Source organism: Anomaloglossus baeobatrachus, chromosome 2 (assembly GCF_048569485.1).
Source record: "Anomaloglossus baeobatrachus isolate aAnoBae1 chromosome 2, aAnoBae1.hap1, whole genome shotgun sequence".
NCBI classification, from domain to species: Eukaryota; Metazoa; Chordata; class Amphibia; order Anura; family Aromobatidae; genus Anomaloglossus; species Anomaloglossus baeobatrachus.
In genome coordinates this window covers 40118600-40132269 of record NC_134354.1, presented here as the reverse complement: position 1 = coordinate 40132269, position 13670 = coordinate 40118600, and the positions used below count along the sequence as shown (strand labels likewise).

Below are 13670 nucleotides of genomic sequence, written 5' to 3'. Positions count from 1 at the left end.
GCGCAGCATATTGTAAAAAAAAATGTAAAATTCACGAGGTTACTTTTTATGGCTCTTCCTGTTGTCTCGTATCTGCTTGCAAAAGAAAATATCAAGCTAAAGATGCGACAACAGCACCCACGTAATCCCCCTTCCCCATTAGGAACCACATTCACTCCACCGACTGACTCTGGTTCTACCGGGTGAAAAAAAAAAACGCAAATGGTCACCATTGCAGTTCATCCGAGGGTTGAAACGTACCTTTCTAAATTGCTAGCGATGTCGCGAGCGATAGCACCCGCCCCCGTCGTTCGTGCGACATGTGGTGATCGCTGCCGTAGCGAACAATATCGCAACAGCAGCGTCACACGCACATACCTGTTCAGCAACGTCGCTGTGGCCGCCAAACAATCCCTCCTTCAAGGGAGAGGTGCGTTCGGCGTCACTAAATGGCCGCCCAATAAAAGCGGAGGGGCGGAGATGAGCAGGACGTAATATCCCGCCCACCTCCTTCCTTCCACATTGCCGGTGGATGCAGGTAGGATGATGTTCGCCGTTCCTGCGGTGCCACACACAGCGATGTGTGGTGCCGCAGGAACGACGAACAACCTGCGGAATGAAACACCAACGACATTATAATTAGGAGAGACGTGTCAACGATCAACGATTTTTGCCATTTTTGCGATCGTTGATCGTCGCTCCTAGCTGTCACACGCTACGATGTCGCTAACGATGCCAGATGTGCATCACAAACACCGTGACCCCGATGATATATCGTTAGCGATGTCGCAGCGTGTAAAGCACCCTTAAGACTTTACCGGCCAGTACAAGGGTGGGTTTTCATTAGTATTTGGATATCTAGTGTCTACGATTAGAGATGAGCGAACTTGGAATTCGATATTTGGCACAAACTCAGATTTTTCTAAGAAAACAAAGTTCGGGTACGGACTTTGGGTGTTTTACGTATGCAAACCACTCGCGTAAGCATAGGTGCCCCTGGAAGTGATCTGTTTATGGCTAACTGCATATGGGTTGAGACCCGAACTGCCCAATTAGTCACTTCCATTGGGGTTCAGGTCAAGTCCGAGTCCAAAACCAAACTTAAAAAGTTCAGCTGGACCAGCAGAACCTGACCTTCCACAGGTCCACTCATCACTATATATGGTAGAATGTCCATATGATCAACAAAGCCACAACAGAGAAGATGAAGTTTCACGCACTGGTACAACCAATGGCGTAACTTCAAGCTCATGGATCCCAATGCAAATTCTCCAACAGGATTCCCTACTATCAAAGGTTTTTCATACTATTAGTCTTTGCGTATGGTCTGCTCATTTTGTCCCCCCTAGGCTCCCAAGGTCAAGGTGGCACAGCAACCCCTGCACTCCTGGGCACAGCGCCGTCCATACCCTGGTACTGCAGCTCAGTCCAATTCCTTTGTACCAGGCACAAGCTGCTTTGACTGCTCCATATTATTACAAGCCTACCCATCCTAATAAAAGTCTAAGAGCACCCTTATAATTATGTAAGTCTGTTCACCTACGCACCACTCTTAAATTGATAGTAGCGGTCATATCGGTTGTCACCCGGCTATTTCAGGGATTTTGGCCAAGAGCTATCTCTCTCGAGTTGACGCTCCTGTACGCAGGAACCAGAGATGAGCCAACCAAAGAGAGTTCAGATCGGCGGATTTGGGTTCGCTTTGGGATCAGGTTTTGACCTGAACCTCAATGGAAGTCACTAATTTGGCAGTTTGGGTCCCTGCCCACATGCAACTAGCCATAAACAGAACAATTCCGGGGGCGGGTGGACAGGGTTTTTCCATTTTTTGTTTGTTTGGTGCACACTACATCCGATCACGATGCTCAAACACTGCAAGCGTCTAGTACTGGGCTGAGCACCAAGCGTATCCAAGCACAGTGATGAGCGTTTTGCATACGTAAAGCACCCTGTTATGATTCAGTGACTGAGGAGGATCAGAAAAAGGACAAAAACCCAAAAAATAACCAGAGTGTCTGGAACCTTAATGGACTGCAGACCCAATACTGACACAACTACAAGTAGCCGTGGGACGAGCCTACGATGACCTGGACGCCTCGACACAGCCGGAGAACTAAATATTCTTACAGAGAGAAATATTAGAAAACCTATCTGCCTCGGAGCAATCCCCAAAGATATAGATAGCCCTTTAATTCTCCGGTTGTGTCGAGGCGACCAGGTCATCGTAGGCTCGTCCCACGGCTACTTCTAGTTGTGTGTCAGTATTAGGTCTGCAGTCCGTTAAGGTTCCAGCCACTCTGGTTATTTTTTGGGTTTCCGAGTTTTTGTCCTTTTTCTTATCCTCCTCGGTCACTGAATCATAACAGCACCCGATCTCCAAAAGCGAACTCTGTTTATTTTATAAAGTCTGTGGTCGTGATGAACACCGAACCTCGGATTCGCTCATCTCTAATAAGAACGTTTGGCTCGGTTGAGCACTCTTCTATATTTTATGAAAGAGCTGCTGCCAAAACCATCTGGCGGCAGCTTTATTTCCTGGAGAACAAAGGGATTTCGAGTTGAAATTCAACATCATCTGTCGGGAAAGAGTCAGGAGGTGAAAATCTAATGTGTAGGGGGGACATAATATTTACTAATCCGTAAAGTGGCGACTATGAGATATGCTTTACTATTGTTTTTTTGAGCTTAGGGGGAAATGCTCTTTCGGAGGAAATCTGAATGATACGCAAGAATGTGGCTTCAAGTTTGTCAATGGCATAAAGCCACATAAGAAACATTTGTTTTCAGCTTCTTCCACACTTCTTCTATCTTGCATGCAATAATTCCTAATTTGTGGTCTTTTTGCGCAATATTTCCTGCCACACAGGTACAAATACACGCTTCTGCTTTACAGCTGCTTCTACGAAATCCTCCTAAGCGGTAGTGAAAGTGTCCTCGCACGCACGCCGATATTATTTTAGTGCATACCACTTGTTGCAATGCATTCTCGGTAAACCTCTTTTAACACAAGATCCCTGAAAAACAGCTGTGATCTCGGCCGTCTGAGGCAAGAGGGGGAAAAAAATAGGCCTCACAAGAGCCCTGTATGTTTTCTGGCTTTCATGGAGCTTGTTTTACGTCACGCCAATTTAGTTATTCATTTTCGAGAGATGACATGACTTGTATGCCTTATTATAGAGCTTTTAATTATGGTCGGTTGTGATTATACTATGCGTAATTTAACAATTTGTATTATATTTCAATTTTTTTATTTTTAATTTTATGTCTAGGTTTTTAAATCCTCAAACCGCCACCAAAAGGGTTCTGTGTAGCCCACGTAGATGCCTCGTTGTCATAAAATATAACCCTGCGGGTGCCGTGTGCTAACAATCTCTTTACAGCTTAGAAGGTGGAGGCTATTCTCATAGGACTCAAGATGTCTGAACCCCGATTGCACCCAACTTTGCTTAAAGAGGACCACCCACCAGGATCTTCATATATAAACTAAAGCCAGTGCTATACTGGCGCTATCATGCCGATTCTATACGTACCTTAGTTGTGAGATCGGATGTATAGTTTCTGAAATACAGGCAAGTAAAGTTTGTGAAATGCACTGCTATTTGATTGATAGCAGCTACGGAATATCTAATAGGTGGGTTGGGTTTTGCTAGTTAATCCCACCCCTGTCTGCCTGCATGACCTTCCTTATAGCACAGGCTTTAGTTTATATATGAAAATCCTGGTGGTTGGTTCTCTTTAATTTATGACCCTCAGGAGAGGGAACGTCATTACCAGCCATGTTAAAATCTTGTGTGTGCGCACTGAAGCTGGATTTACTCGGGCCGGGCTCAGCAGCACATTGCGCATGCGCTGGAAACTTCACTGTGCAATCCTAACATTTTGGCCAGGCTTCAGGGGACTAAAACCCATTGATAGTAACCTCTAATCAGAATTTAGTCTCCTAACCAACCAATCCATTATCTTGGTCAATGACATGTTCATAATTTTTTATCATCTGGTAGATTTAGCACAGCTTTATTACTTTCCACTCCGGAATCTTGTGCATGTAGAGTGAAAGTGGGTTTGCTTTTGTCCGTACTACTGGTGCATGAGCCAACAATTGTGGCCAGGCGTGGGAGGACTAAAACCTTCCGTAACCCAGCTTTGGGCCCCCTAAACCAAAACTGGGTTTACTTTTATCGGTATTACTTGTGCATGTACCAAGAATTGTGGCCAGGTGTGGGAGGACTAAAACATTCTGTAAGCCAACTTTGGGCCCCCAAACCTGAGTTTACTTTTATCGGTATTACTCATGCATGCGCCAACAATTATTGCTAGGCGTGGGAGGACTAAAATCTTCTGTAAGCCAACTTTAAGCCCCATAAACCGAAACTGGGTTTACTATTATCGGTATTATTTGCGCATGCGCCAACAATTATGGCTAGGCGTGAGAGGACTAAACCTTCTGAAAACCAACTTTGCGTGGGCCCCTAAACCAAAACTGTGTTTGCTTTTATCGGTGTTACTCGTGCATGCGCCAACAATTGTGGCTAGGCTTGTGAGGACAAAAACCTTCTGTAAACCAACTTTGGGCACCCAAACCGACACTGTTTCTTCTTTGTGCTTAATGTCCCATTGGCTGGGAACATCCTCGCAAGCCCAGTCCAAAGGCATCTGGTACATGCTTAGATCACCGATGAATCCAAGACCAGAATGCTTTCCTTCACTGCGCATGCGCCAAATAAAATTACCAGTATTTTAAATCTTCTGTTATCATCTCCTAAATGGATTTTGTGCACCCTCCTGCAACTTAACCTATGGGTAATTTTTTGTGTTTGCGGTTTATCATCACTGCTATAGAATGTGACTTTCAGATATGTCCTAAATTGAAGAGTGAAGACTGTGTCGAACCGTTGCGTGGTTGGAAGGGTATCGACACGTTTCTGACTTTTTTCAGCAATAATTAATCGTACTGCCCTCACTAAGGTCTCAATATGGATCCTAAACAGGTATGAAAATGTCATAGTAAAAAAAAAAACCCCAAAAAGAATAAAAAATAGAAACATGAAAACAAATGGTCTGAACAGTTAATAAACCTAATATCCTCGGATTTGTACGGGACCCAGAGGCCTATGTCAGACATGTGTGCCTGCGTGTGGGACTTGTCACCTGTTGTCCCTTTAGCCCTGTGTCCAGCAACTTCAATCCAGCCCATATCAGATTTTAAAGACTGTTGCCGGCATTTTAAGTGCTTGCTCTCCGCGACACGCAGCACGGTTTCTGTGTTTTCGGAATGGATCAAGCCTAAAATCTTAAGTGACAAAGACTTTCTTGTTGTTCAAATAAATATCTAAGAGTTGTAAATTTCATTGTGAAATGTATCTGCGCAATAAAACCTATGACATTCCCAGAAGTGGAGGCACAGAACATCTTAAGAGTCTGTAATTCTTGGAAAGACGGATGAGAGGTGTAGGCAATTTTTTTTCTCAGCTTTTTACATTTATAAATATATTACTGAAGTGGCTGACATCAGATAACAGTTGGTTGAAATTAAAGTGGTATTTCAGGTCAAAAATATTCATGGCTTATAATTAGATCGCTGGGGGTCCAACTAGACACCCCTACTGATTTCATGGCAAAGCTGCTTCTTTTTACAGCCTGGGAGAGCGCACAGTTTGGGCAAGTGGCTTGGCCACAGTGTCGGCCTGTACTGCCAAATTTCTTGGGAGGTCGGAAACCAGAAGACATAGGAACATGAGACAACTTCTTTAAAAATCAACAAGATTGGTGATCAGTGTATGATGGGTGAGGATTCCCAGCAGTGCATGTGTGAACACCGATACATTAACTGCTATGGCTGAGGTGGTCAAACGTGCGCTCTACTCATAAAATCATAGAATGGTAGAGTTGGAAGGGACCTCAAGGGTCATCAGGTCCAAGCCCTACGAGTGCAGGCTTTCCTAAGTCACCCAGCTATATGTTTATCCAGTTTCCGGTTGAAGATTTCCATTGAGGAAGAGTCACTACCTCCCGTGGTAGCCTGTTTCACTCCCTGACAGCCCTCACTACCTCCCGTGGTAACCTGTTCCACTCGCTGACTGCCCTCACCACCTCCCGTGGTTGCCTGTTCCACTCTCTGACTGCCCTCACTACTTCATGAGGTTTCCTGTTCCACTCTCTGACTGCCCTCACTACCTCCTGTGGTCGCCTGTTCTATTCCCTGACTGCCCTGACTACCTCCCATGGTTGCCTGTTCTACTCCCTGACTGCCCTCACTACCTCCTGTGGTCACCTGTTCCACTCCCTGACTGCCCTCACTACCTCCCGTGGTCGCCTGTTCTACTCCCTGACTGCCCTCACTACCTCCTGTGGTCGCCTGTTCCATTCCCTGACTGCCCTGACTACCTCCCATGGTTGCCTGTTCCACCTTCTAACTGCCCTCACTATCTCCCGTGGTCGCCTGTTCCACTCCCTGACTGCCCTCACTACCTCCCGTGGTCACCTGTTCCACTCCCTGACTGCCCTCACTACCTCCCATGGTTGCTTGTTCCACTCGCTGACTGCCCTCACTACCTCCCGTGGTCGCCTGATCCACTCCCTGACTGCCCTCACTGTCAAAAAGTTGTACCTAATATCTAATCTCAATTTCCTTCCTTTAAGTTTCATCCCATTGCTTCTTGTACTTCCTTGTGCTAATGAGAATAGGGTAGTTCCCTCTGCACTGTGACTACCTTTCAGATATTTGTAGACCGCTATTAAGTCTCCTCTCAGCCTTCTCTTTTTCAACCTAAAATTCCCTAGTCCTTTTAGCCGTTCTTCATATGACATGGTTCGCAGACCTTCTACCCCTTGGTGCTCCTATCATAGACCCATAGAAATGTATCATGTTAAAGAGTAACCTTCATTTTAATACCCCCCAACCCATAAATCAATAGTACACATATAAATAAGAAACTTTGTAATATATCTTATAAGAGAACTCTGCTTCTTTCTCCTCCAGGACGCTTTTATTCTCAAAATTCTCAATTCACAGGTAAAATCTATCTTCAGGTTTTCCCATTACTGCGATAACAGTTGGTGCTCATAAAGTTCTATGAAGAAACTTGCAGCAAGATGTCTGTGCTGACCCTTAGCCCCGCCCCTCTCCATAGAACTTTATGAGCTCCAAATGAAATGTCGTCAATGAATTGTAGCCGTGAATTGAAATTTCAGATCAGGAGAAGAAAAAAAAGCAGATTTCTCTATTACAAAGTTGCTTATTTTCATGAAATAAAAATTAAAATGCTGGTTATTCTTTAAAGGAAACCTATCAGGTCCCCTATGCACCCAGAACCACGAGCAGTTCTGGGTGCATATTTCTAATCCCTGCCTAACCATCACTGTATACACTAGCATAGAGACATGATTTGAGAAAGGTTGTCTGTTTATGACCGAAACGCGTCACTGCACACTGTATAATATCCGTCATGGCTTGAAATACAACAAGAAAATAGAACATACAGAAGTCCTGTGAGTGCCGATCCTTTTTGTTGGTAATTTTGTGGAGTCCATCCTGTGATTCGAGCACCGCAGCACAGGGAGTGCCTACCTCCTTTGAAAGTGTATACACTAGCATAGATAAAGAGATCCTACATCTAAAGATCCTTTATCATATGCTAATGAGGCCAGCAAGTAGTCGCAAGGGCGTTATATCCCCCAACTAGTCCGCTCTCTAAGCATGTTGCATGTACTTGTGTCCGTTGTCACCACTTCAGAACGCCGGGTTTAGGGTCAATGCACATGATCAGAAATCCCAGCACTTCCGGTCATGCGCACTAGACCTTTCTGAAGCCGGGACACATACACCCGGCTCATAGTGCACATGACCGGAAGTGCGGTGACTTCTGATTATGTGTACTGATTTAAACCCGGAATCTGGTGAGGTGACAACGGACACAGGTATGCTCGTCACCGCTGATGACACTGGACATTGAATAGCATGGTAGCACATCCCTTGTGCTAAGAGGGCAAACTAGTCGGTAGAAAAAATGCCCTTGGGGCTAGTCCTTGTGCTCATTAGCATATCATAAAGGATCTTTAGAAACACTTTTTCTGAAGATCTCTTTATCTATGCTAGTGTATACAGAGACGATTAGGCAGGGATTAGCAATATGCACCCAGAACTGCTCGTGGTTCTGGAGGCATATTGCACCTGACAGGTTCCCGTTAATAAAGGTCACCAGTTCTCCTTAGCAAAAAAATTTAGCAAATCAAAAAGTTGAAGGTTTGTACAATCCGATCACTGGTAGCAACAATCTGATTATTGTATTGTTAATGAAATCATCCCGACCTTCAGAAGAGGTTGGTTCACAGCTCTCTAGACTCTGAAGTGATGTAAAGTACTCAAGTACTTCAGCTCTGACTAAACAAACAACTCCTCCGGTAGTGGTGTGCGAGAGCAAAGCCCCAGAAAGGCAACCTGTCTACCTTCCCACGCATTCACACATATCTAAAGGATCCATGTTTTGTACAGAACCACCGCAAACATCCAGGGGTGTATTTTTTTATGCAAATTTGATTCTGCAAGCTTTAGGACACGGACTACAAATTACCCTGATTTTGATATGAAAGGGAACCTAACACCAGATTTGGGGCCTATAAGCTGTGGCCACCACCACCGGGCTCTTATATACAACATTCTAACATGCTGTATATAAGAGCCCAGGTTACTGTGTAGAACATAAAAAACACTTTATAACACTCACCTAGAAGGTCACTCCGGTGCACACCAGTCGGATGGGTGGTGTCGTTCTCCGGGACCGGAGCCTCCTCTTTCGGCCATCTTGGTCTTCCTTATTCTGAAGCCGCGGTGCATAATGCGTCTACGTCATACACACTCGCCGGTACTGCGCAGGCCCACTACAATACTTTGATCTGCCCTGAGTAGTACCTCAATGCCGGCGAGTGTGTATGATGTAGACGCGTCATGCTTCAGAATAAGGAAGACCAAGATGGCCGAAAGAGAAGGCTCCGATCACGGAGAACGTCGCCACCCATCCAACTGTTTTGCACCGGAGCGACCTTCTAGATGAGTATCATAAAGTGTTTTTTATATTGTACACAGCGGCCTGGGCTCTTATATACAGCATATTAGCATGCTCTATATAAGAGCCCGGTGGTGGTGGTGCAGCTTATAGGCCGAAAAAGTGGTGACAGGTTCCCTTTAACACTAGAACTACTGAGGTAGTCATTTTGACTACTTTGCACCATGTATTTCTATATAGGTGTCACGAGTCCAGTAGTTCTAGTGTTAAAGGTTATTCCTATCTTCATAGATGGATAATGTTGGATAGTCAGGCAGTTTTCCAATTTATTACCAATGAAATGACCACTTTTGTTTTGTTTATAGTTCGTTGCCTAGGAGACTGACCACCGTGAAGCTTGTAAGCTCTGGCCGGGTAACAGCAGGCTTCACCGATCCTGGCCAAGCTTCAAAACAGTGCACACAAGCTCAATAGAAAACAGCCTGTAAGCACCGCGCTCGTTCTTCACTCTACCACCGGTGGTCGGTCTCTAAGGCAACGAGCTGTAAACATAAGAAAAGTGTTGATATCTCAAGAACAGCTGTACATTTTAACAAGCTGTAAATTGCTGATATAGGCAAGCGCTATCTGACAATACCGGTATACGAATATAATCTGTCTCTCTATATACTGCAGTCTTGCACTCACCTTGTATCTGAGTCTGTGCCTGAGGGTTGAATGCCGCGGAGTGGTTCAGAGATGTTCGTGGGTTGGAAGTGGGGGTCGGATGGTGCGGGCTGACTCTCATTGCCGTTCGTCGCAACTGTTCCAGTTCGCTAAGGCGTTCGGAAAACGACAGGCCCCCTGGTTTCGTCTGCTCGTCTAATTTCTGTCGATGCCCTGTTAATGTCAAGTAGATGAAAAAGTGTCTGAAATGTACAGATATAGTATACGCATGCCATCGATGGTAAGCATCCATAACAGATTCCTTGGGCGTTTCGTAAAACACTGTGGTGGGGAGTCATAGGGGGTCTCCTCCCATGAATGCCACCCTTACGAATAACATCTTCTGTAAGGTGCTGACTTAAAGGGATATTCCATATAAGCCCCCAACTCTGTTATATGTAAAGCTTGGTAGCTTGGCACATGTCTGCCTTAATGTCTCTCAAAGCCAGAACCAAATCCTCTGTGGCGTTCTATAAAACACTGTGGTGGGGAGTCAAAGGGGTCTCCTCCCATGAATGCCACCCTTACGAGCTGACTTAAAGGGACATTCCATATAAGCCCTCAACCCTGTTATACTTAAAGCTTGGTAGGTTGACACATGTCCGCCTTAATGTCTTTCTCAGAGTCGGGACCAAATCCTCTGTGCCATCCTCTATGAAAGACAGGGCGGCCATGACACTTGAGTGCTAACGAGACTGATACCTTAATATTTATCACATTACCAAATAACACATTATCAAAATAAGGAGCTGGGGCAGTAGATGAGGAAGGTGGGGACATATATTCAGAAATATTCAGTTTTCTCATAGGAGCAGGGGCAGTTGATGAGGAAGGTGGGGACATATATTCAGAAATATTCAGTTTTGTCATAGGAGCAGGGGCAGTAGATGAGGAAGGTGGGGACATATATTCAGAAATATTCAGTTTTGTCATAGGAGCAGGGGCAGTTGATGAGGAAGGTGGGGACATATACTCAGAAATATTCAGTATGCTCATAGCTCCTGCGGCAGTAGATGAGGAAGGTGGCAACAAATATTCAGAAATATTCAGTTTTCTCATAGGTGTTGGGGCAGTACATGAGGAGGGTGAGGACAGATATTCAGAAATATTCAGTTTTCTCATAGGTGCTGGGGCAGTACATGAGGAGGGTGAGGACATATATTCAGAAGTATTCAGTTTTCTCATAGGTGCTGGGGCAGTAGATGAGGAGGGTGGGGACATATATTCAGAAATATTCAGTTTTCTCATAGCTCCTGGGGCAGTAGATGAGGAGAGTGGGGACATATCTTCAGAAATATTCAGTTTGCTCATAGGAGCTGGGGCAATAGATGAGGAGGGTGGGGACATATACTCAGAAATATTCAGTTTTCTCATAGCTCCTGGGGCAGTAGATGAGGGTGACAAAATATATTCAGAAATATTCAGTTTTCTCATAGGTGCTGGGGCAGTAGATGAAGAGGGTGGGGACATATATTCAGAAATATTCAGTTTTCTCATAGGTGCTGGGGCAGGGACATATCTTCAGAAATATTCAGTTTGCTCATAGCTCATGGGGTAGTAGATGAGGAAGGTGGGGACATATATTCAGAAATATTCAGTTTGCTCATAAGTGCTGGGGCAGTAGATGAGGAGGCTGGGGACATATATTCAGAAATATTCACTTTGCTCATAGCTCATGGGGTAGTAGATGAGGAGGGTGGGGACATATATTCAGAAATATTCAGTTTGCTCATAGGTGCTGGGGCAGTAGATGAGGAGGGTGGGGACATATACTTAGACATATTCACTTTGCTCATAGGTGCTGGGGTAGTAGATGAGGAGGGTGGGGACATATATTCAGAAACATTCACTTTGCTCATAGGTGCTGCGGCAGTTGATGAGGAGGGTGGGGACATATACTTAGAAATATTCACTTTGCTCATAATTCCTGGGGCAGTATATGAGGAAGGTGGGGACATATATTCAGAAATAATCACCCCGCTCATAGGTGCTGGGGCAGTAGATGAGGAGGGTGGGGACATATATTCAGAAATATTCAGTTTGCTCAGAATATCCCTTTAACATTTCTATTCCTTGTTTTCCCTACTTGCGTTTTTTTTTTCTCTTACATGGAGTGGGATAATTTTTTCCAGCTGTTTCCCCCCCCCCCCTCCAAATAAAAAATTTACATTTCAAAGCAAATTTCCAGTTGCTACAATTTCTAAAATGAAAGTATGTGTAAACTTTTATTGGGGCTGGAGATGTGAGCGGCCTGTTCTCCTCTTCCTCCTGCCGGTTGCTTTGGCGCGCTCGGCACTATATCACATTTCACACCGCCCTGAGAAATGGAGCCAGCTTTATTGCAATGATTTTATCTGGGTACAGGAAAGAAAAAAAAAAAAGAAAAAGTGCACTATGAATTTAATATTTTTTTTTTCCTTTTTGGCAGGAATACGCGGCTTGAGCTTCTTAACTTGTCAAGCATGCAAATCCCAGGCCTCTGTTTAGCTCTCCAGTTCATGACAGTGGACGTGAATGCAAACATATTGAGTCACGCGAGCCATTTACATGTGTTAGTCGTCTAATAATACCATTTCCAGTGTCAAAACCATGAAACACAGTGTTCATTATACGTAGGGGGCTAGTGGGGGGATCCCTGGACCAGGGTAAGCCATTGGATTGGCTCAGACATTGTACCGTTTGCAATATTTTCTGGACACTGTTGAATGGATTGGTAAAAGGTGAGAAATCTAATATATAAAGCTGAGTGTGTGTGTGTATGTCCGCTAAAAGAATCCGCACCGTCACATTTACAATCACGAAATTTTGCACAGACGCCCCATGTGACTCAGGGAACGTCATAGACTATGTTTTAATGGGAAAATTTAACCCCGCACTTTACAGTTAGTCACCAAAAAACCTGCCTCTTTTAAAGTCAATGGAGCTGCGAGCTGCAGGTCATTAATAGCAGTTCTTATTGGTTGCTATAGGAACAAAATAAATTGTTAGTATAAGAAGCTTGTGTGTGAGGTAAAAAGATGTCGGTGGGGAGACGGATCGAGAGAGACAGACAGACACAGAAAGATAGAGAGACAGACAGGGAAAGAGAGAGACAGACAGGGAAAGAGAGAGAGAGACAGACAGGGAAAGAGACAGACAAAGAGACAGCGACAGACAGGGAAAGAGACAGACAGACAGGGAAAGAGGCAAAAACAGGGAAAGAGACAGAGACAGAAGGGGAAAGAGACAGACAGGGAAAGAGACAGAGAGAGAGAGACAGACTGTTAAAGAGAAAGAGGTAAACAGAGACAGACAGAAACAGATAGACAGGGAAAGAGATGGGCAGACAGGGAAAGAGACAGACAGAGAGACAGACACAGACACACAAAGAGATACACACAGAGACAGACAGAGAGACAGACACACAGCAACAGACAGACAGATAGAGGCAGACACAAAGTGACAGACAGACACACAGAGACAGAGACAGACACAGACAGACAGACACAGACAAACAGACAGAGACTGACAGAGAGACAGTTACTATCCCAGTCAAACTCTGGGTACTACAGCTAGTCTATATATAATTCTCAAGGCAAATTTTCTTTATTTTTTTTTTACTGGCTTTGTCTCTTTAAAAGGATGGTACCATCCAGCGATCAGATGGGAGGAGAAAAGATGTGGTATTACATGTCATCTATTCAAAAGAATGGGTGACTATTCATGCTGAGTCCTCCAGAAAACATGTCAGCATCTCTCCGATCTGGCTCTGGCCAAAATGAAGACAAAATCTCATTCCTATTTATAAGAAACTCTTTAAATATACAAAGTACTAAAAGATTTATGCTACCCTGGTTCGGCATCCAGTTTTTGGGTCATCCGGACCAGGGCAGTCTTAACTTCTGCTGCTGGCATCCTGGGTGACACTTGCCCTGATATCACAATACGATGTACATTATTATGATGATGTCATTAGGCCACACGTGGCGTCATAGGGCACAAGGG

The 13670-nt window shown here is 44.6% G+C and overlaps 1 protein-coding gene across 1 annotated transcript in view; it reads right to left on the bottom strand.

Annotated features, from left to right (window-relative positions):
• RUNX1 (RUNX family transcription factor 1) overlaps window positions 1-13670 on the bottom strand; it is a 150500-nt gene that overhangs the window by 49928 nt on the left and 86902 nt on the right. The window contains exon 4 of the mRNA XM_075334994.1: window positions 9669-9860. Coding sequence (XP_075191109.1) covers window positions 9669-9860 — 192 coding nt within the window. The remainder of the gene's footprint in view (window positions 1-9668; window positions 9861-13670) is intronic.